Source organism: Adelges cooleyi, unplaced genomic scaffold, assembly GCF_023614345.1.
Source record: "Adelges cooleyi isolate 19-005CV unplaced genomic scaffold, UGA_ACOO_1.1 ACOO_flye_CR_arks_rails_tigmint_CR_PRNA_446, whole genome shotgun sequence".
Taxonomy (NCBI): domain Eukaryota; kingdom Metazoa; phylum Arthropoda; class Insecta; order Hemiptera; family Adelgidae; genus Adelges; species Adelges cooleyi.
The window spans coordinates 1,325,670-1,347,917 of record NW_026096129.1 but is presented as its reverse complement, the minus strand read 5'-3'; the positions used below and the strand labels follow the sequence as shown (position 1 = coordinate 1,347,917).

The window sequence follows — 22,248 nt, the reverse complement described above, 5'->3', positions numbered from 1 at the left end:
TAATTATTTTAGACATGCATGTTAAGCTATTTTATTTTTTTTAGTAAAAAAGAATTTGATTGAACTTTGAAGTTTATAATATCAATTAAAAGAGTCGTAGATAGCTTATTTTAATATTTTTTTTTATGCGATTTCTACAATAATATTGTACAGCATTTTAACGACTTTTTTAAACTATTTAATTCGATAAGTTGGATTGTTTTTTTTTTTATAATTCATAAATATTTGTAAACTGACATAATCTACTATGCAAGGTTCCACTCTAAATTCAATGATCATCCGAACCAACTCGTTTACAACCTCGCTACTAGGTCTTTATCGGACATTTTGGTCTTCGCCGAAATTGGCCAAGAGATCTGCTACGGTAATTCCAAGTAAAAGAAAGTTTTAGCTGTAGGACTTTCCCCTCGAGAAATGCCACTGTCTAGTTTTTTTTATCTTTTTCAAAACATGTGCTTCTTTTATTATGTAACAGATTATAAATATTCCAATAAAAGTTTAGTTTTATAAAAATAATAATAATAATAATTCTGATATTATTCATGTGTTTTGTTTTAATTATTTTTGGATTATTATAAGCTGATATCCAGCCAAAAAATATATTTTATTACAGTCGCTTTGGTTTTTTTATCAGGTGCGGGTGCCTCAAAGTCATAATATATCATTGCGTTTGTAAATTTTGAGTTGGTAGATAAAGGCAAACATTTTTTTTACATTTAAGTATTTTTCGTTGATAGGCATAAACAATTTCAAGGACAAAGTCAGCTAGGAGTCGTTCGGTTTGACTTTTTCTATGTGGAATAATATTGAGTGTAAAAAGCCAGCACAGTGGGATCGAGGCATGGCGGTACTCATTTTTATTTTATAAAAAACTGAATTTAAGATAAATTGGCGCAAACAAATGTTACCGATCGTGTGCTGTTTACTTACTTTACCGTTTTTTGTAATACACTATAGCACGTTTCATACAACAACAATTGCGAGTGTAAAATAAAACGTAATACATTATCAATTGAAAACCCAAATTTAGGCCTCTGGATATAGAAATATGTAGACGTTAGAAAATAAAAGCCATACAAAGTTTTGATTTTTTGAGAAAATTGTATACGTTTTAGTCCCGTTCTATATCTACTTTTGGTCTAAATTTACCGACTTAAATCCCTAAAAATTTGCTTGAAAAAATAAAATAAAGAAAACATCTTTTTTAGGGGGAAAGGGTTTTTGAATTTTGGTGGATAATATTTTTTCTGGAAGACTAGTTACATCGAGTTCAAAAGTAAACAAAGATTTATTTGTATATATATATATATTATTTTCTATGCAAGTATTATTTATCGAATTCTCGCCTAAGCGTTAACTCGAAAACACAGTGTTTTTTTACTACACAATTCACAAAAACACTTGGGTGATTCGATGTGCGTTCCCATTTCCAATGTTTACATAAATGAAAATACACGAATCGACAAATTCAAGGTCTTAGGAAATTCATGGCCAACCCGACTTAATGACGATTTTCTAAAATAATAAAAAAAACTGGTCCGTGTCGCGTGACACGCGTTTGGAACGAAGTCCCTTTCGTATGCAGGTTTGGCATAATTAATCATTAGCGGATCGGAATTCTAAAATAGTGCAATAATTATACAAAAAAAAATGTTATTCGATCATCAGTACGAGAAGTATAATAAATTACGAAAAACTGAATGCAATGTAGGTTATCAAGTACTTTTAGGGGTAAAAATGTATTCTGTAGTAATACAACATGAATATTTTTTAAGTTTTTAGACTTCTTGCAATATAAACTACCACAAAAGTTGAAAAAAAGGTTGTAAAAAAATGCAAAAAGTGTTGAAAGAGGAGCCGCCGGATTTGAACCCGGTACTACTCGCTCCTGGGAACCGATCACGCGCGACCGCACCACATATAGTTTTTTTCATAACGCACTTTCGTAACGCGTTCCATTTTTTCTCGGCTAGGTTCCCTTGCCAACCCGCGATAAAGAACTTCGTTCCAAAAAAAACAATTTACGTGGATCGTTTTTGGCTTTTTTTGTAATTCAAGGTCATTGCAATTTTTCCCTCTTCGATAAGGGGATTTTAGGGAGGGTGATTTTGCAATATCTTATAGCAACTTGTATGAATAATAAATTTAGACATTTATGTTAATCTATTTTTTGTTTTTTAGTAAAGTGAAGTTTATAATATAATTTAAAAGAGCCGTAGTCTTTTAATAAGTTGGATGATTTTTATTTTTATAATACATAAATAGTCGCGTTTGCATTAATCAAAGTAATTATTCAGACTTAAACTGCCATAATCTACTATGTAAGGTTCCACTCTAAACTCAATGGTCATCCGAACCAACTCGTTTTCAATCTCCCTAATAGTAAACACAATATTATGATACCGACCGTTGGGTCCTAACCTAACCTAACACGGGTCGATGTTACCAACCGACAGTAATTAGCGTCTGTTCGTTTTTCAAATCTGGTACACCATGTTTGTAATTGGTCCAGTATTAAAAAAGTTACAGTGTATACAGATAAAAAAAAAGCCCACATCAGAGTAAAACCAATACCTTTGCCGATCTGCATCGAAGCTAAAACATTTTTCTGGATTTTTATGTAAAAGGCTTCAGAAGTGGTCAAATTATAAGTTTTTGGGATCGGTGATTACAAATTTATTATTAGTTTTCAATTTCACTTAGCCAAAAACAACTTAGTAAAAAAAAAAAAAAAATTAAATTTGTATAAACTTAAAGTCAAAAGTACCAGTTTTAGGTTTTAATTTTTTTTTAAAGCTTTTATTTGTTGTTGAACTTTATGATAACGATTTTGTCCAACACTGTAACAGACCACCTAACCACAAAAAGAGCTCACCACCCATTGAGCTTTAGAGCAATATCCACAATAATCGTTTAGCATATGACCGCATTTTAAAGAAAACGATTTAACATATAAATAAAAAGTTACCCCATCCCTTCCTCAAACCGGTCATCAACCTTTACCCCTTAAGGGGTATAAATTATCATGAAAAACTGATGCCAAACCAAGCTTTTCCTATGTTATATAAAAAGCTTTATATCTTTTTGCGAACATTATAAAAATTTTATTATAAACATGTTTTTATTTTTCCAACAGGAGATATCAGTTAGATGGGAACCACCCTGAAATTCGTTCAAAATGAAGTAATAACTAAAGAAGGCTTACGACAATACTAACCCTTAAACGCCAATCGACATGTTTTTGGAATCACCGCATTCGTGGTACTCTTACCATTCAGTGGAAGATTACATAAAGCTGATTATTAAACTATATCGAGACACATGCATTGAGGTTGAGGTGCGTGGAAGGAATTCCTCACGATAGATTAAGGACCACATTTTCAGAAGGACATATATATTTCTTCCAACAGTGGTACACAACTGTCATTGGATCTTAATAGTTGTTCGCCTACCAAACAACATGATAATTTGCTATGATAGCAAAAACTATGACAACACCGAGCCACTGTCCATAGATCTAGTATCATGGAAAAAAATCAACAACTTCTCTGCAACAAACAGTCATGATAGCGGATCGTGGGTGCTGAAAAAAGCTCATCAATTTGTCGATAACTAGACCCCAGTAATAGATGAAGCAGCAATGCTCTTCATACGACCGAAACATCAACAGGAATTGCAAATAGGCACGATTTGCCCAGCTTGCGATGCAGCACTCCATAGAAGACATCGATTATCCAGGGCCGATAACGCAACCCAGTAAGAATTTTTCAATAACTCAAAAACTGCTCAAAATAAAATAAAAAGAGTCCCTCACAAACGTAGATGACACAATAAACGCCGCATTAATTGTAGACAACTTTAAAAAACTACCAGAAAATCAATTATAGAAAATTTTCTGTTTATAACATAACTCACATATTTACAAAGTACAAAAAAAAAACATTTAATTAGACCGATTTCACTAAAACTACAGGACAGTTTACCAACAATGAAAGAAAACTTAACCACTAATTTTATAACTGACCTCATTGCTAAAAATAACCAACAACCAGTAATAGTTTTGTGGAATGCCAGAAGCATGTATGATGTAATAATATATTTGTTATTTGTATTTCTGTAATAATTTGCATTAAATTTGTATATGTATACTTATTTAACAGGCTTTAAACTCAATGTTTTAAGAGGTATTTATGAAACAAAAATTAATTGATCGATGGTATCTAATAATAATTTTAAACAGAGATTTTATAAATTTATGTGTACACTAACGTGACTAATAGTATAATGTTCAATCATGGATAAGACGGTTTTATTCAATAGTCCAATGCGAGAAATTCAGTTGTAAATCCTTAGGAAGCTATAAACGAAACCTTGGAAACTCAATAATCACGTTGAGCACACTTCATAATGTTGGATAATTTGCGATAGTTAAGTAATTATAGTAAAGTATCTACAAGGAAAGCTTATTTGCGCAGTCATCCTTAAGCGGGGTGTTAATCGGTCCTTAAGACCAGTAGCCGAGTGTTGAAGGAAGCGTGAATAAGTGTACTTGTAGATGAGATATGTGTAGTCCCCCGAAATAAAGTTAAAGTTTGTGTGACGAGTGATAGCCATTAACTAAGGTATAAGTGCACAAACGAATGTTTGTTTAAAGCAAAATATATATATATAATATACACATAATCTTAGTTTGACTAAATTTTAAAATACATAGAATTTATCAACATATTCAGTGGACCTTAAAGGAACGTCTGATTTAGAGTAAACGAAAGTGTATTTTCTAGAAGAATCTAAGAAATAAATTAATTTAATCTACGAAGAACTACTACTCCAAGATCGTCGCTAAAACGAGACAAATGAAAAATAACTTATTACTATAATATTAGAGTAATAATAAGATTAAAATAATTTAGGATAGCTTAGAACACACCCACACATTTATCGATATTACATCCATCAGTTCCTATCCTGCTATTTTATATTATTATTATTATTACAACTCATAAACTGTATCATTAAAATCGCTTTAATAAGTTAAACACACACACACTGACAATACTGTTCGATAAAATCATCCACCGCGACCACGCATTAATAAATTATCCTAATTCACAGAATCCCCACTTATATGAGATGGACTGTAATTTTATGTCATCATTAAAAGGTTAAATAGTATAATTTATAATATCTATTAGATTTAGGTGTTCCACTTGTATTTAGGTATATTTTTGTGGAATCTAATGTTTTGTAATATGATTTAAAATCTTTGAGTGTTGTTAATTTGGGTTTCTTTTTTTTTACAAAATAACAACCCGTATTTTTTTTAAGTCCACTGTTTTTAAATAATTTTCAACTTATAACATCATTTCGCTCGAATTTTGTTTTTTATGTGTGTGTTTGTGTGAAAGCTTTTTCTAAGAAGTTGGAAAATCGAAGGTTGTACTAGTAATGAATCGTAAGCCGACAATACGGTCGAATCAGATAGACAGTTCTAGGATTTGTACTCACAGATGTCATAATATGTTGTTTTCAAATGCTCTATCATTCGACTATTCGCAAAAACAAAATATAATATATTGCATAAATCCCGTGTACAGAATACCTACAGAAAACGACTACGTGTTTAACAGTTAGTCATTAGTATACACTATACGTTGTCTCTTTTGTATTGCAAAACCTGGAACTGTTTCTTCAAGCATTTTTTCTTAAAACAAGTACTCTAGTAGGTTACCTATTATTTGAAAAATAAAAATGTATTCGAAAACTATTGTACTGTTTTTTGGCTTGGCATTGCACTTGTTGCAATGTCAGTGTGCATATCCTACTCCAGAACAACGTGTAAGTATATTGAACAATAAACATTTATGATTAATAAAAAACGCTAAGATTTTACCGCCCCTATTTTCGCGTCGAAGAGTCATTTTCTGTTCACTTATAAACAATTCTTAATAATAATAAAAATCCACATAATACGACAGTCAGTTTGGCGTTTTTATTTCGCTAATAAAGACTAAGTTTTATAGGTTAATTATATTAATATACATTCTTATTTTGAAAACAATAGGAAGAGATAAGAAAAATAGTCAGGAAAAATGTTGGCAAAAATGGCACAGGCTATGAAGGATTAAAAAATGTATTAACAAAAGTAATCGCTCAATTAAACTTATCCGTAGTATTCCCTCGTAAGGAAGAATTGCTGTTGGAATCAAAAGGTAATATTCAGTAGAATTTATATTCAATAAATATGTTGAATAAAATATTCAAAAACGATCAAAGAGACCTATTTTAAATATTCAAACGTATCATTTGTAAAACTGTAGATTGTTTAATTTTTTATATACTAAAAGTTTTTTTTTTATGGTGTTCAAGTCTTATTAATGTCTAAATGTAGAATTTAATATTATAACATTATTCTTAAACTACAATAATTTGAAATAAAAATCATTTACAAGGGTTACAAATTGTTATTTTCAATTTCTTTAAAAGTTTTTTTTTTATAAATTTAGCGTTCATTTGAAAATTTACGGTCAATAAAATTTTTATGTACAATGAGTAAATATAATAATAGAATAATGAATAAGGCATGAACAATTTGAAAGGCAAATTCACAATATAGCCTCCTGTGTTCTTTAAAGGTTATTGAAAAAAAAATAATTATAATATTTTGGAATTTCAGCATATTATGATATTATGCTCCATAAATATTCATTTGAAGAAATTAGAACTGTCGTCGAAGATTTTGTAGGCTCCGAAAGTTTGGAAAACGGTTGGACGGTAGAAGATTGTATGGTAAATAAAAAACTATGATACTATATTACATATAAAAGACTAGTGTGGTGTTTGTGCTACCCACTGGTAAAAACGTTGTGATTTTCATAGTAATTGATTTAGGGTATGACTTTTTACACCCTTCCCCCCTCCCACCACCACATCGAAGCTAAAAACTGATTTTTCTAAAAGAAAAAAAACCGCTTAAACAGTAAACTAATATGAAACCGATGATATAAAGATGAAATAATCAGCAATACGTATATGTCTGGTAGTTTTGCAAATGAACTATCAGTTTTATATGTAAAATTGAATATTAATTTAAATGTGTTGTTTTTGTTCTGAAATATAGGAATTGGTAGTACACATATGTTGTGCACGCACAATACCTTCGGGGGACGCTGTACGCTATGAAGAATTATACCATATAATTAAAGATATAAAGTCACACTTTAATATTACCAATAACTTCCCTACTGTTAAAGAACATAATTTGGCGTTATCAGGTAATTAACATTAAAATATAATATTCTATAAATGTGTTGTGTAAAATGTTCATAACCACTAAAGAGACATTTAAATAATCAAGTGTATCATTTTTAAAACTGTAATTTATTTAATTTTTTTTTAACTAAAAAACATAAGTCGTGGACTAGAAAAAAAAGTTTAAAACTGGTGGCCTTTTTTTGTTGGTGTACATAACACAAATAAAAACATGTGAGATAAATGTTCAGCTTTTTTTAAACATTTTATTACCTTTACTGATAATGTATAATTTAATTTACCTTATTATTCTTCACTAATTTAACAATTCGAAATAAAAATATTAACACATTAATATTGTCATCTTATTTGCTATTAAGTTGATTCGTTTGTTTAAAAAACGTTTAATATTTTGTATTTTCAGACCACGCACACTACACTGCGGACCAAGTTGAAAAAATAGTTATTGATCGATTATTTTAAGCGTTGGGTTATATTTTTAACTGTTATTAAATTAGTGCATGGCACATACGATTAATGTAGTTTTGTTTGATTAGCTAATTATTTTGATCGTGTATTTCGTTAGTGCACTGTCTAATATATGTATACAGTATAAGTACTACAATTTAAATTTTTTTTAAAAAATTAAGACTTTTTTTTGACATGGATATGTCTTATAGCTGTGGGTTATTCTGAAAACTTGTCCGTCACGTTTTCTATCACAGGGCTGTAGTCTTTACCATTATATTAGAGATAATGTATATACAGGGTATAAAGCAAAGTTCTACCGAGCTCCAAATGAGACATTCAGGATGATTTTTGGTTACAATAAATGGTATTCATTTTTTTTTTTAAATATTTAAAATAGAGCTTGTATCTCTTTAAAAAATGGTCTTACAAAAAAATTATTTGAAATGAGGAGAAAAAAAATTGTTTAATTGATATATAACATGATTTTTTGGTATCTGGCCACACATACGTCCAAAGGGTCGGCATGTGACTTAAACCAACATATTATATAATTCTAAGGACACCATTTAATTGAGAATAAAATTCTAACCTAAAATGATGTGTCACATGTCATATGTTGGTATGGTCAAATGCCAGTCAATCAGTGTCCACTCGGTGGACTCAAGTGTGGCCAGTTACCAAAAAATCACGATACATATCGATTCAACAAGATTTTTTCTCCTGATTTTAAATCTGAAATTAGTTTTTTCGTAAGACCATGTTTACTGAGATACGAGTTCTATTTTAAATAATTTTAAAATTAAAAAAAATGAATACCATTTATTGTACCCAAATAGCATCCTAATAAGCGTCTCAATTAGTAATGCAAATTAAAATATTCTTGCTGCGGTACTGTTTGAAATCTTATTTTATCGTTGCGTGGAAATTTGCGGCCCAAAACTTGGTAAAACAAAATTTCTTATAAATTTAAAAATAAATACCATTTTTTTATTTGCCAACATATACCTACGAGTATCATTATTCGAAACGATTAATAACAAAATATTATGTTACTAGTGACAATTTTTTACTTTTTTTGCAACATATTTTTTTCTCGCAAAATCAATAAGAGCACTACTATATGAACACTATCTACCGATTTTTTAATTTACTGAACCAACGGCAATTTGTATGTTATAATAAAAACTGTTTTTTAAACCGTAATTTAAACTAACGCAATTTAAGAAAATTTGTCAAGTGGAGTAGTCGCAAAACTAACCACAAAAAGTCAAGCCGAGGATAAACTATATTCGTTTTTTTTCGAGCTTTTCATACATAACTTAACCCAAAAAGCTTATTAAACGAATACAAAGTAAGTAATATTTTAATTATTTTTCGTCGATAGTATGGTTTTCTAAAAAATCTAAAAAAAATGTATCAAATCATAAAAACTATTTTATGTAGATCTATGCAAAATGATACTATTAAATTTTGTGCTCGAGTACCACTTTTGACTTTAAGTTTACACGAATTCAATTTTACTATTATTATATTACTAGTATTACTAGTTATATACTATTACTAATATTACTAGTTACTGTAATTTATTTATCTTTGTATACTGAATAATTTTGTATAAAGTATTTTCATGTATTTTTTATTTAACATAAAACAAGATATAAAAAATAGAACATTTCATATAAATTTGACTCCAATATTCTCTAAAAATAGGTTAAATAATTTAAAAATTCTATACAAATTTTCCATTTTATTCATGAAATATTTTTTCAAGAGTAGGACAAAAAATAATAAATTAAGGTTTTTGAACCATTCCAACAAATATACTACAATAAAAAGCTTTTTAAAATGTATTATTTCTTACAATTTTATGCCTTTTTTGGTATTTTTTTAAAGCGCATTCATGTTAAATTTAACTTTTACCGCATATCATCATTTTAGAGTTTAAGCTAGGGGAAATTTTATGAAATATTATTTAACTGGTCGATTGATTGAGTAGTTACTATTAGAACTACTAAAGTTGATTATTTCATACCACTATGGATAAGTATATTTTTGGTAAAAAAAAACAATAAATATTGTTATAGGTTTTCAAGATGAAATCAAACATGAGTGTTCGTTGTGCCGTGTTAATTGCAGTTTGTTACTTTAGCCTCATCGTAAGTGACTCCTTCCATATAAAACTTAACAAAGATGAACATTGTTTAAGTGCAAAAAGCGTTATCAACATTTTTAAGGCGTGTCTGCTACTACGAAAGAGCATTTACATGTCTCGTTGAAGTACCGAGATAAATTTAGAGTAGTGGTGAAATTATAAATAATGAAATAGTATATTAAGAAGCAGTAATAAGGTAGTATATTAATTAAAACATCAAGTTTCTGGCTAATATTTTAGTGTTTAATATTTGGCCTTAACCCTTTCATTACCGAATTAATTGTTTTGAAAAAAAAAAAATTTTCCGTGGAACTTTTTGTTTACACAGTAAATCATAAAAAAGAAAATAAAGTCATGTTCATTGCAATGGACAGTGGTAGTAAAAGGGTTAAACAATTCATAGAGAATTTGGTTTCTTAAACTGTTTTGAATTTATTATTTAGTTCTAATTTGAACGTTGAACGTACAACATATCTCTTATCTCTTATCTCCTATATCTTTCTCTATCCTCAACCCACTATCTCCCATCCCCTATCTCCTATTCCTATCTCCCACCCCTGTCTCCCATCCCTATCGCTCACCCCCTGTCACTCACCCTTATCTCCCACCCCTATCTTGTAACGCTTTTTTTCGTTATACATTTTTGCGGTTATGTGCCTGAGCTAAGACATGTGAATGTCAAAATCTATACTACCTAGTTTTGTGTTTGTAGAAACATACATATTTTCACAATGTTTTAGTAATATTAATAACTTACTTTTAACTGAATCATTTTGATATTTTAATACACTGTGCAGTCGGTAATTCCCAGTGCCTCTAAAAGTTCATAACAAATTTTCTATGACCTATCTTCACTGAAGCGGCAAAAATTGTATACTTTAATACAACTGCTATTGAGACCAGTCATCAAAAACTCTATGATACTATGAATAGTACTAATACTGTGTATGTATGTCTTTCAGATTTCATTAGATGCTAAGGAAGTTCATGAACAACTTAAACAAGAACTTATTAAAAATGGATTGAACTGTTGTTTTTGTGAGCATCATAAAAATCATTTTGGTTGTTTTGACCCCATTTCCACCCTGTAGTAACAGTATGCAAAGTGATCCACTTATGGTGAATCACTCGGTATCTCATAGGGTTTAATGAGGAATAAACATTTTTTTTTTCATATTGTTTTTAAACAATGTGATTTTGCACAAATTTGTTTTAGTTTTTACACCCCTCCCAACTTAGTTTTTTTGACAGCAACTTTTGAAACTTAAATGGTAACGTAATATCATATAAACTTTTTAAATTGAGAATAATGTATTAAAAAGTTTGACTGGTCAATGACCAGTTTCGGATAACTATTTTATCGAATAGTAAAAATTGTTAGTACATTATTCTCAATTTAAAAAGTTTATAAAATATATACGTTACCAATTAAGTTTCATAAGTTGCTATCAAAATAACTAAGTTGAGAGGGGGGTAAAAACAAAAAAATTGTGCAAAATCACATTGTTTAAGAACAATATGAAAAAAAAATGTAATTTCTTATTAAACCCCATGAGATATTGAGTGGTTCGCGATAAGTGGATCATCCTGTACAACGTTATAGTTATACAGTTTACGTAACAGTGGGTACCCGACACCTAAATACTAACGCTTATACATATATATTAGAATCTAGGTCATAAGTAAAATTGATCTTGTAACAAGCAACCTTCAATTATTACATATTAATCATATCTATAATATTCGCGCACAAGATGGTTATGCTTAATTTATTACTTATTGCATACACGTATCCCAAAACACAAATGCATAATCTTAAATATATTCAATAATTATTTTTTTGAGATTGGTTGTAATATCTAAGACCTATAACTTATTATTATCTATAAATTGGTAGATTTTTCCTTACAAAGGACTGCCAGGGCTATTTGATTCTATTATGTTCTAAATGTACGTCAATTAATGAAATACAGGGGTTTTTCCTGATCTATTTAAGTTTGATAAACTTACGTGACTGAACTTGACGAAATGAGGAAGTTAAGAGGCATATTTCATGCACGTTTATTGCATATCATGAAAATATCATCTATACCCAGACATTTTAAATAGGGCCCTGTTTTTAGCGATGTACATTTTATGATACAATTTACTTATAAATCATAATGTATTACAACAGTTTTCATAATTGTGTGTAGCTTCCACAGATATCTTGCACAAAGACTATCTATATGAGGTTGACCAAGCATTATCACTTTTTGCAATTAACAATATTCACGGTGGATGCAAAGCACTAACCAATGCAACAAAAGCTATGGTTATCAATAGACCAGATCTCATGCGAGATGAAATACAACTGCTAAATACAAATGCAGATCCGGCATTTCTAGATAAAATAGATAACGTCGTCAAATGGTTTGCAAATTACGTAGCACGTGAAAAATGAGTTTATTTTAAAAAAATGTAAAATAAATTGTTTTTCATTTGCTTGCATTTTTAATATTTATTTGACACAATAAATTATATAATAATATACTGAATTGTTGTTTTTTATGTATTGCTTTCTATTATTTTGTCATGTATACGATATTCCACGCCAAACTGTTCATTTTGTACTGTTGCGTCTTGGATTTTATTATTTTATTTTATAAGTAGTTTTATTGGCAAATTACAATCTTGATGTGCCAATTATCAACCCTAGAGTTATTTTGTCAAATAGGTAGCAAAACTTTTACACGGATTTTACTGCGTCCTACATTGCATGACATTAAAAATACAAAATTTAAACACATTACATTGACAGCTTTTTTCGAATACAACTGTTCAAGCTCAACAGATGTATTATCAAAATGTATTAACTACCATAATATATTTTTCTTAATTTACAACTCGAACACAAAAAAGATTAATGCGGTTTGCTTTTAAAAACATACTAAATAGTTTGTAACGATAATAAATAAATAATTAAATACAGTTTAGCGTTTTAATATTGTAAATAATAATAATGATTAATAATGATTTGCAATTTTGTATGACTTATATGAGTTACAAACAATTTTATTATTCTTTCATAAAAAATAACTACTTTTTGAAAAGTGAAAAGCGCCATATTTTATACGTTGGATACCTTTTTAATTCTTGATATAAAGCGTTTTTTGCAACTTTTGTTGGCTTAAGCTACAAAGATCATCGGTTCAACGGTTAAAACACAACTATTATGCACCTGGACACATATACGAAAAGAACTATAAATGATAAACATAACGATAATTCACAACAGCTAAAGAGTCCGTGTTGCATGCATATTCCATAAAAAACAACACATACACTTATAAGTTTGTGTTCTTTAAATTTGCTCGTTCATCGTTTTTATATGGAGTATTGAATTAAAATAACCAAGGATATAATATATGAATGAAAAATTAATTTTAATTCAAAAAGATAAACATAAATGAGTAGACAAGCCCTTTTGGGCTTTATTTAAAAAAAATATATAAAGTATATTACGTGAAGGTTTAATTGGCCTACATAATACTATATTGTGTATGTCATTATGAAAATGGAAGCCAAGAAAAATGGCGCAGTAAGATTAATTTTAATACTTCACTTAAACGCATATTTTCAGTAAATTATTCTTATTTTGAACGTCGAAAACAACAGCACACAAGTCCAAAGCTTGATAATGATATATTGATACATAAGGAAAAAATTCATGGGGGATGAGGGAGAGCCTTCTAATAAATTAATTTAATACCACCACAGACATTTTTACCTAATTACTTATTTACTACAACCGCTTGGAACAATCTACATAATAGTGTAATTATACCGATTTTTTTAAAAATTAGGCCAAATAAATACCAAAATATTAACCCACAGATATTTTATAATACTAAGCGTTTTGAGTAGCTTTGTGCTTTTTAGAAAATATTGAGATGGAAATTTAAAGATGTAAGTACTGTTATTGTTCCGTTGTTAAGGTAAAAATTTAACACTACTTGTACAGTGCTAACTTTTTTTTAAAAAATCCCGAATTTAACTTAAAAAATAAAAATGAAATAATTATTTAAAGAACACAATATTCATTGGATATTTGATTCGGATAACTTCATTCGATAATTCGAATAATGTTTTGTTCAGATAAAAATTTTTCGAACAATTTAAAATTAAATTATTTCAACAACAAACAGATATTCGAATAATTTTAGTCAAATATTCAGAAACTTTTTAAACATATTATTAACTAGTTCTTAGTGTTTTTTATAGCAATTATATTTTAAAACATTGATTAAGAAATATAATACTACTAGGAAGGGTGGAGAGATGGGTTAATTTTTATCTGCGCGCATTTCCTAACCGCACTACTGCACCTCACCTCCCATCCTAAATTTTAAACTTAAATAACGTTGGAAATAATTTTAATATTGTTAAATTATTTTACTAAACCATAAATAAGAATGTTTCCATAAAGAACAATACAAAATTGCAATCATTTTAAGGGTAAACTAGTGTAGGTCGTTAAAAGAATCACCCGGTATACTAGAATAATACAAATATATAGAATATATTCTTTCAATTTTTTTTTTTTTTTTATTTTAATTTTGGGCTTCTAAGTTAGTAAACATACGACACAGTCTATGTACAATTTAAAGTGTAATTTATGAATAAAAAAGTGTTTCTATAAAAGTTTTAGGTACATTTTAATAAAGCATGTCTTGAAAAATATAAATATGCCCTTGTTTCGTTCTCATAGCCCTCCCTTGATCAAAAAAATGCTTAGTATACAAAAAGCTAAAAAATATTATTTTGTTATAAGACGGTTGTGTAAACAGGTAATAGGAACATATTTTGTGTTTATCAACCGGCCAAGCAACTACTGTTTATTTATGATTCACAGCTTCAAATAATATACGTATATTATGAACGTACTATGTTGAACAAGCAATATATATATATTTGTATTTTTTAAGTTTTATGCTGAAGACGCAATAACAGCAGCCATTAAAAAAATTTAATCATGTATTTTAAATATACTATTATCTTTTCATAAATGCTTTTTTACTTTCTAGAAGCTTGATTCGTTGAAAAAAAAATACTCTAAAACCTAGTGAATAATATACTAGTAATAATTCGAGACACGTTATTTCTATAATAGTAGTATAATTCATAGTGTCTTAAAAATAAAAATGTAATGTATTTAGCCGCTCGCCAACTTTCATAAAGAGGTATTACTTATAGATAAAAATAGCCAGCCAGGAGTAACTGAATTTGATAATAAGCCACGAGGAAAATTTACCTTAACTACAGTACAAAAATAAATTGATGACGCCAAGCCTAACACACTTATAGATATCGACAAGATAATTTATTAATGCGACCACGCATTAATAAATTATCCTAATTCACAGAATCCCCACTTATATGAGGTGGGCTGTAATTTTATGTCATCATTAAAAGGTTAAATAGTATAATTTATAATATCTATTAGATTTAGGTGTTCCACTTGTATTTAGGTATATTTTTCGGGAATCTAATATTTTGTAATATGATTTGAAATCTTTATGTGTTGCTAATTTGGGTTTCTTTTTTTTTTACAAAATAACAACCCGTATTTTTTTTAAGTCCACTGTTTTTAAATGATTTTCAACTTACAACATCATTTCGCTCGAATTGGGTTTTTTATGTGTGTGTTTGTGTGAAAGCTTTTTCTAAGAGGTTGGAAAATCGAAGGTTGTACTAGTAATGAATCGTAAGCCGACAATACGGTCGAATCAAATAGACAGTTCTAGGATTTGTATACACAGATGTCATAATATTTTGTTTTCAAATTCTCTATCATTCGACTATTCGCAAAAACAAAATATAATATATTGCATAAATCCCGTTAACAGAATACCTACAGAAAACGACTACGTGTTTAACAGTTAGTCATTAGTATACACTATACGTTTTCTCTTTTGTGTTGCAAAACTTGGAACTGTTTTCATTCTTCAAGCATTTTTTCTTAAAATAAGTACTCCAGTAGGTTACCTATTATTTGAAAAATAAAAATGTATTCGAAAACTATTATAATGTTTTTCGGCTTGGCATTGTATTTGTTGCAATGTCAGGGTGCACAGCCTACTCCAGAACAACGTGTAAGTATATTGAACAATAAACATTTATGATTAATAGAAAACACCAAGATTTTATCGCCTCCATTTTCGTATCAAAGAGTCTTTTTACTGTTTACTTATTAACAGTTCTTAATAATAATAATAATAATCCACAAAATATGACTGTCAGCTTGGCGTTTTTATTTCGCTAATGGAGACTTAGTTTTATAGGTCAATTATATTAATATACATTCTTATTTTGAAAACAATAGGAAATAATAAGTAACATAATCTGGGAAAATGTTGGCCAAGAAGGCACAGGCTATGGAGGATTAGAAGATGTATTAACAAAAGTAATTGCTCAATTAAACTTATCCGTAGTATTCCCTCGTAAGGAAGAATTGCTGTTGGAATCAAAAGGTAATATTCAGTAGAATTTATACTCAATAAATATGTTGAATAAAATATTCAAAAACGATCAAAGAGACCTATTTTAAATATTCAAACGTATCATTTGTAAAACTGTAGATTGTTAAATTTTTTATATACTAAAAGTTTTTTTTTATGGTGTTTAAGTCTTATTAATGTTTTAATGTAGAATTTCATATTACATCATTATTCTTGAATTACAATAATTTGAAATAAAAATCATTTACAAGGGTTACAAATTGTTATTTTCAATTTCTTTAAAAGTTTTTTTTTTATAAATTTAGCGTTCATTTGAAAATTTACAGTCTATACAAATTTTTATGTACAATGAGTAAATATGATAATAGAATAATGAATAAGGCATGAACAACTTGAAAGGCAAATTCACAATATAGCCTCCTGTGTTCTTTAAAGGTTATTGAAAAAAAAAATAATTATAATATTTTGGAATTTCAGCATATTATGATATTATACGCCATAAATATTCATTTGAAGAAATTAGAACTGCCGTCGAAGATTTTGTAGGCTCCGAAAGTTTGGAAAACGGTTGGACAATAGAAGATTGTATGGTAAATAAAAAACTATGATACTATATTACAAATAAAATAGTAGTGTGGTGTTTGTGCTACCCACCGGTAAAAATGTTGTGATTTTCATAGTAATTGATTTAGGGAATGACTTTTTACACCCTCCCCCTGCCACCACCACATCGAACCGATGTTATAAAGATGAAACAAACAGCAAGGCGTATATGTCCGGTAGCTTTGCAAATGAGCTACCAGTTTTATCTGTAAAATTGAATAATAATTTGAATGTGTTGTTCTTGTTCTGAAAACAATAGGAATTGGTAGTACACATATTTTGTGCACGCACAATACCTTCGGGGGACGCTGTACGCTATGAAGAATTATACCATATAATTAAAGATATAAAGTCACACTTTAATATTACCAACGATTTCCCTACTGTTGAAGAACATAATTTGGCGTTATCAGGTAATTAACATTAGAATATAATATTTGATAAATGTGTTGTGTAAAATATTCATAACCACTGAAGAGACATTTGAATAATCAAGTGTATCATTTTTAAAACTGTTAATTATTTCAATTTTTTTTAACTTAAAAACATAAGTCACGGACTAGAAAAAAAAGTTTAAAACTTGTGACCTTTTTTTGTTGGTATACAAAAACACAAATAAAAACATGTGAGATACATGTTCAGTTTTTTTTAAACATTTTATTACCTTTACTGATAATATATAATTTAATATACCTTCATTTATTCTTCACTATTTTAATGATTTGAAATGAAAATATTAACACAATAATATTTTCATCTTATTTGCTATTAAGTTGATTCGTTTGTTTAAAAAACGTTTAATATTTTGTATTTTCAGACCACGCACACTATACTGCGGACCAAGTTGAAAAAATAGTTATTGATCGATTATTTTAAGCGTTGGGTTATATTTTTAACTGTTATTAAATTAGGGCATGTCACATACGATTAATGTAGTTTTGTTTGATTAGCTAATTATTTTGATCGTGTATTTCGTTCGTGCACTGTCTAATATATGTATACAGTATAAGTACTACAATTATACATTTTTTTAAAAAAATTAAGACTTTTTTTTGACATGGATATGTCTTATAGCTGTGGGTAATTCTGAAAACTTGTCCGTCACGTTTTCTATCATAGGGCAGACGTCATTATCATTAAGATTAGAGATAATGTACTTACAGGGTATAAAGCAAAGTTCTACCGAGCTCCAAATGAGACGTTCAGAATGATTTTCGGTTACAATAAATGGTATTCATTTTTTTTTTTAAATATTTAAAATAGAGCTTGTATATCTTTAAAAAATGGTCTTACAAAAAAAAATAATTTCAAATTTGAAATGAGGAGAAAAAAACTTGTTTATTTGATATGTAACATGATTTTTTGATATCTGGCCACACATACGTCCAAACGGTCGGCATGTGACTTAAACCAACATATTAAATAATTCTAAGGACACCATTTAATTGAGAATAAAATTCTAACCTAAAATGATGTGTCACATGCCATATGTTGGTATGGTCAAATTCCGGCCAATCAGTGGCCACTCGATGGATGCAAGTGTTGCTAGATACCGAAAAATCACGTTACATATCTATTCAACAAGATTATTGCAATGGACCTGACTTTATTTTCTCTTTTGTGATTTACTGTGTACACAAAAAGTTCCAGATATGAACACGGAAATTTTTTTTTTTCAAAAAAATTAATTCTGTAATGAAAGGGTTAAAAATAAATACCATTTTTTAATTTGCCAACATATACTTACGCGTATCATTATTCGAAACGATTAATAACAAATTATTATGTTACTAGTGACAATTTTTTACTTTTTTTGCAACATATTTTTTTCTCGCAAAATCAATAAGAGCACTACTATATGAACACTATTTACCGACTTTTTAATTTACTGCACCAACGCAATTGGTCTACGTTAGGTCAATTGGACGCGTTGGTCAAATGCCAGTCAATCAGTGGCCACTCGGTGGACTCAAGTGTGGCCAGTTACCAAAAAATCACGATACATATCGATTCAACAAGATTTTTTCTCCTGATTTTAAATCTGAAATTAGTTTTTTCGTAAGACCATGTTTAATGAGATACGAGTTCTATTTTAAATTATTTTTAAAATTAAAAAAAATGAATACCATTTATTGTACCCAAATAGCATCCTAATAAGCGTCTCAATTAGTAATGCAAATTAAAATATTCTAGCTGCGGTACTGTTTTAAATCTTATTTTATCGTTGCGTGGAAATTTTCGGCCAAAAACTTGGTAAAACAAAATTTCTTATAAATTTAAAAATAAATACCATTTTTTTATTTGCCAACATATACCTATGAGTATCATTATTCGAAACGATTAATAACAAATTATTATGTTACTAGTGACAATTTTTTACTTTTTTTGCAACATATTTTTTTCTCGCAAAATCAATAAGAGCACTACTATATGAACACTATTTACCGACTTTTTAATTTACTGCACCAACGCCATTTTGTGTGTTATAATAAAAACTGTTTTTTAAACCGTAATTTAAGCTATCGCAATTTAAGAAAATTTGTCAATTGGAGTAGTCGCAAAACTAACCACAAAAAGTCAAGCCGAGGATAAACTATATTCGTTTTTTTTTCGAGCTTCTCATACATAACCTAACCCATAAAGTTTATTAAACGAATACAAAGTAAGTAATATTTTAATTATTTTTCGTCGATAGTATGGTTTTATTTATTTTGACATTGTCATTATAGAACCTTTACAACTAATGTGAACATATATAAATATGTATATACACGGTTATATACAGGCGATCCATCTGATGTAAGACACTTATAAGGAAAAAAGATAAAAATCTTCAACGTATTGAGAAATATAGTAATATATGTATCTACACGTTAAGGAAAAATATTATTTTCAAAATAATCATATTACACTATAAAATATTTTGAAATAATGATAAACATACGGTTCTTATCAGAGAAAATGAGTGTTTTACATCAGACGAATCGCCCTGTATAAATAAAAAACTGGTATTTCTTTAGAACAAGTTTTCTTTGTTTTTTTTAGGATTTTTAAGAGCGCATTCAACATTTGAAACTTAATTTTGAACGCATAAACTTTATTAGTATTTCGCACTCACACTAATAAACGTTTACGACTAATCTAACCTTACACATAATAAAATATCGGGCGGCGACGTAAATATCATAAATTACCTTTATTTCGGCCCTTAAATAAATAGCCACGAGCAGAGCCCCTAAGACTTATGATTTCACACCACCATTGATATTATGTTGCCGTCGAAAAAGATTATATTATTGGTTTACTTTTGTTATAGCCATTTACGATGAAATCAAACACGAGTATTCGTTGTGCCGTGTTGTTTGCAGTTTGTTTCTTTAGTCTCATCGTAAGTGATACGTTCCATATATAATACAATAAATATGAACATTGTAAGAATGTGTAAAACTATTTATACTTGTTTTGTTTTTATAGAAATATAAATATTTTCAAAATGATTTGATAATAGTTATAATTTATCTTTTGCCCGTAATACTAGTACATAATTTCCTCTTGGGCATACTGGGCAATCAGTAATTCCCAGAGCTTCTAAAAGTCCATAAAACATTTTCTATGACCTATGGTTGTTGAAGCTGCAAAACTGTTATACTTTAATACAGCTGGTATTTATGGACAGTCGTCAAGAACTCTATGATACTACGAATAGTGGACTAATACCATGTTTGCATGTCTTTCAGATTTCATTAGACGCTAAGGAACTTTTAGAAAACCTTAAAAGACAACTAGTCGCAGCTGGTTTGAACTGTTGTTTTTGTGAGTATCTTAAACATTATTTTTGGTTTAGTATTGTATAGTTAACAAAGTTAGCAAAAGAAGTTTAATTAAATTGACCCGATTTCCATTGTGTAGACACCACTAAACCTACAATATACCCGCAAACCTATAATTTATTGTTTAATTCCCATTTGTTCATGAAATAACTTATACGATACCCTGAAATCTTTAATAGTGCCCTGATCCTAGCAATTTTAATTTTATGATACAGTTTACCACTAAATTAAAAATTATCACAACAGTTTTCATAATTGTATGTAGCTTCCAATAACATCTTGCACCCAGACTATCTTTATGAGGTTAACGATGCAATAGCACTTTTATCAAGTTCCAAAGATTACGATGGAAGAAGTGCATTACTCAATGCAACAAGAGCTATGGCTATCGGCCGACCAGACCTGATTCTTAAAAAAGAAGAACTGCAAAAGGCATACATAGATCCGAGAGTTCAAGACAAAATAGAACAGGTCGTCAAATGGTTTGTAAATTACGTAGTACGTGAAAATTGAATCGATTTGAAAATTATAATAATTTGTGTTTAATTTGTTTGCATTTCTAAAGTTTATCAGACACAATAAACTATAAAATATATCTAATTGATGTTGTTTTTAATTTATTTCATTTAATTCTTCTGTTATGTACAATATAAATATATTCCAGGTTAAATTGTACATTTTTTGATTTTTGCATCTTGGTTTTGTTAACTTTTCTTTTATGGCCAAACTACAATCTTGATATGCCAAATATTACACTCCAGATCATTTCGTCTCTTAACGAACATCAAATGCTAACGAATGTTAATGTTTAAGAATGTTCCCAATCACGAGTGTTAGTTGTGTTATGTTATTTACAATTCATTCCTCTAGCCTCATCGTAAGTGATACATTCCATATAAAACATAACAAATGTGAACATTGTTCGAAATGTAAAAACTGTTTACATTCGTTTTGTTTTTATAGAAACATACATATTTGCGAAGTATTTTAATAAAAGTAATATTTTTATATTTGTTCGTAATATAATGTAACTGAAAACGACTGCGGTGATATTTTGATATCATGCATATCATTTAGATCTCTTAATATACTAGGCAATCTTTTCTTAGGTTAGGTTTTGATTACTTCAAAAAGACAAATTTGAGCAAATAAAATAGGACTTAAACACAATTTTAAATGAAATATCATTAGTCGATTCCTACATTAATCTAGAAAAGTGGCCGATTTTAGTTAAATATTTTTACATAATTGATACCTAACCATTCTGAGTTGGCCTAAAATGTCTAACAAACAGGTCACTTCAACCCTCATAAGATGGGTCAAAACCTATTCACTGGAGTGAAACTTATAATTTTTACAACAGTTTTTGGCTACAATAAATTCTGACTGAAGAGTATTTTCTTCAAGGTCTAATAAGTAAGCATGCTGTTCCCAATACACT

General features: G+C 28.9%; 1 protein-coding gene and 1 long non-coding RNA gene across 3 annotated transcripts; both read left to right on the top strand.

Annotated features, from left to right (window-relative positions):
* The first annotated feature begins 8,968 nt into the window (after positions 1-8,968).
* Positions 8,969-10,882, top strand: LOC126842077 (uncharacterized). Its single transcript, XR_007686266.1, has 3 exons — positions 8,969-9,073; positions 9,807-9,878; positions 10,837-10,882. It is a non-coding gene; the product is annotated as an uncharacterized LOC126842077 (long non-coding RNA).
* Positions 10,883-19,505: 8,623 nt separating this feature from the next.
* Positions 19,506-21,376, top strand: LOC126842076 (uncharacterized). Of its 2 annotated transcripts, XM_050578938.1 has the most exons (5): positions 19,506-19,639; positions 20,023-20,153; positions 20,294-20,365; positions 20,715-20,790; positions 21,073-21,376. In XM_050578938.1, the coding sequence occupies exons 3-5, from the start codon at positions 20,303-20,305 to the stop codon at positions 21,318-21,320; spliced, it is 387 nt and encodes a 128-aa protein (XP_050434895.1). In that variant the 5' UTR covers positions 19,506-19,639; positions 20,023-20,153; positions 20,294-20,302; the 3' UTR covers positions 21,321-21,376. The 2 variants fall into 2 exon arrangements, with proteins under 2 accessions (XP_050434895.1, XP_050434894.1); XM_050578937.1 differs by lacking the exon at positions 20,023-20,153.
* Positions 21,377-22,248: the final 872 nt, after the last annotated feature.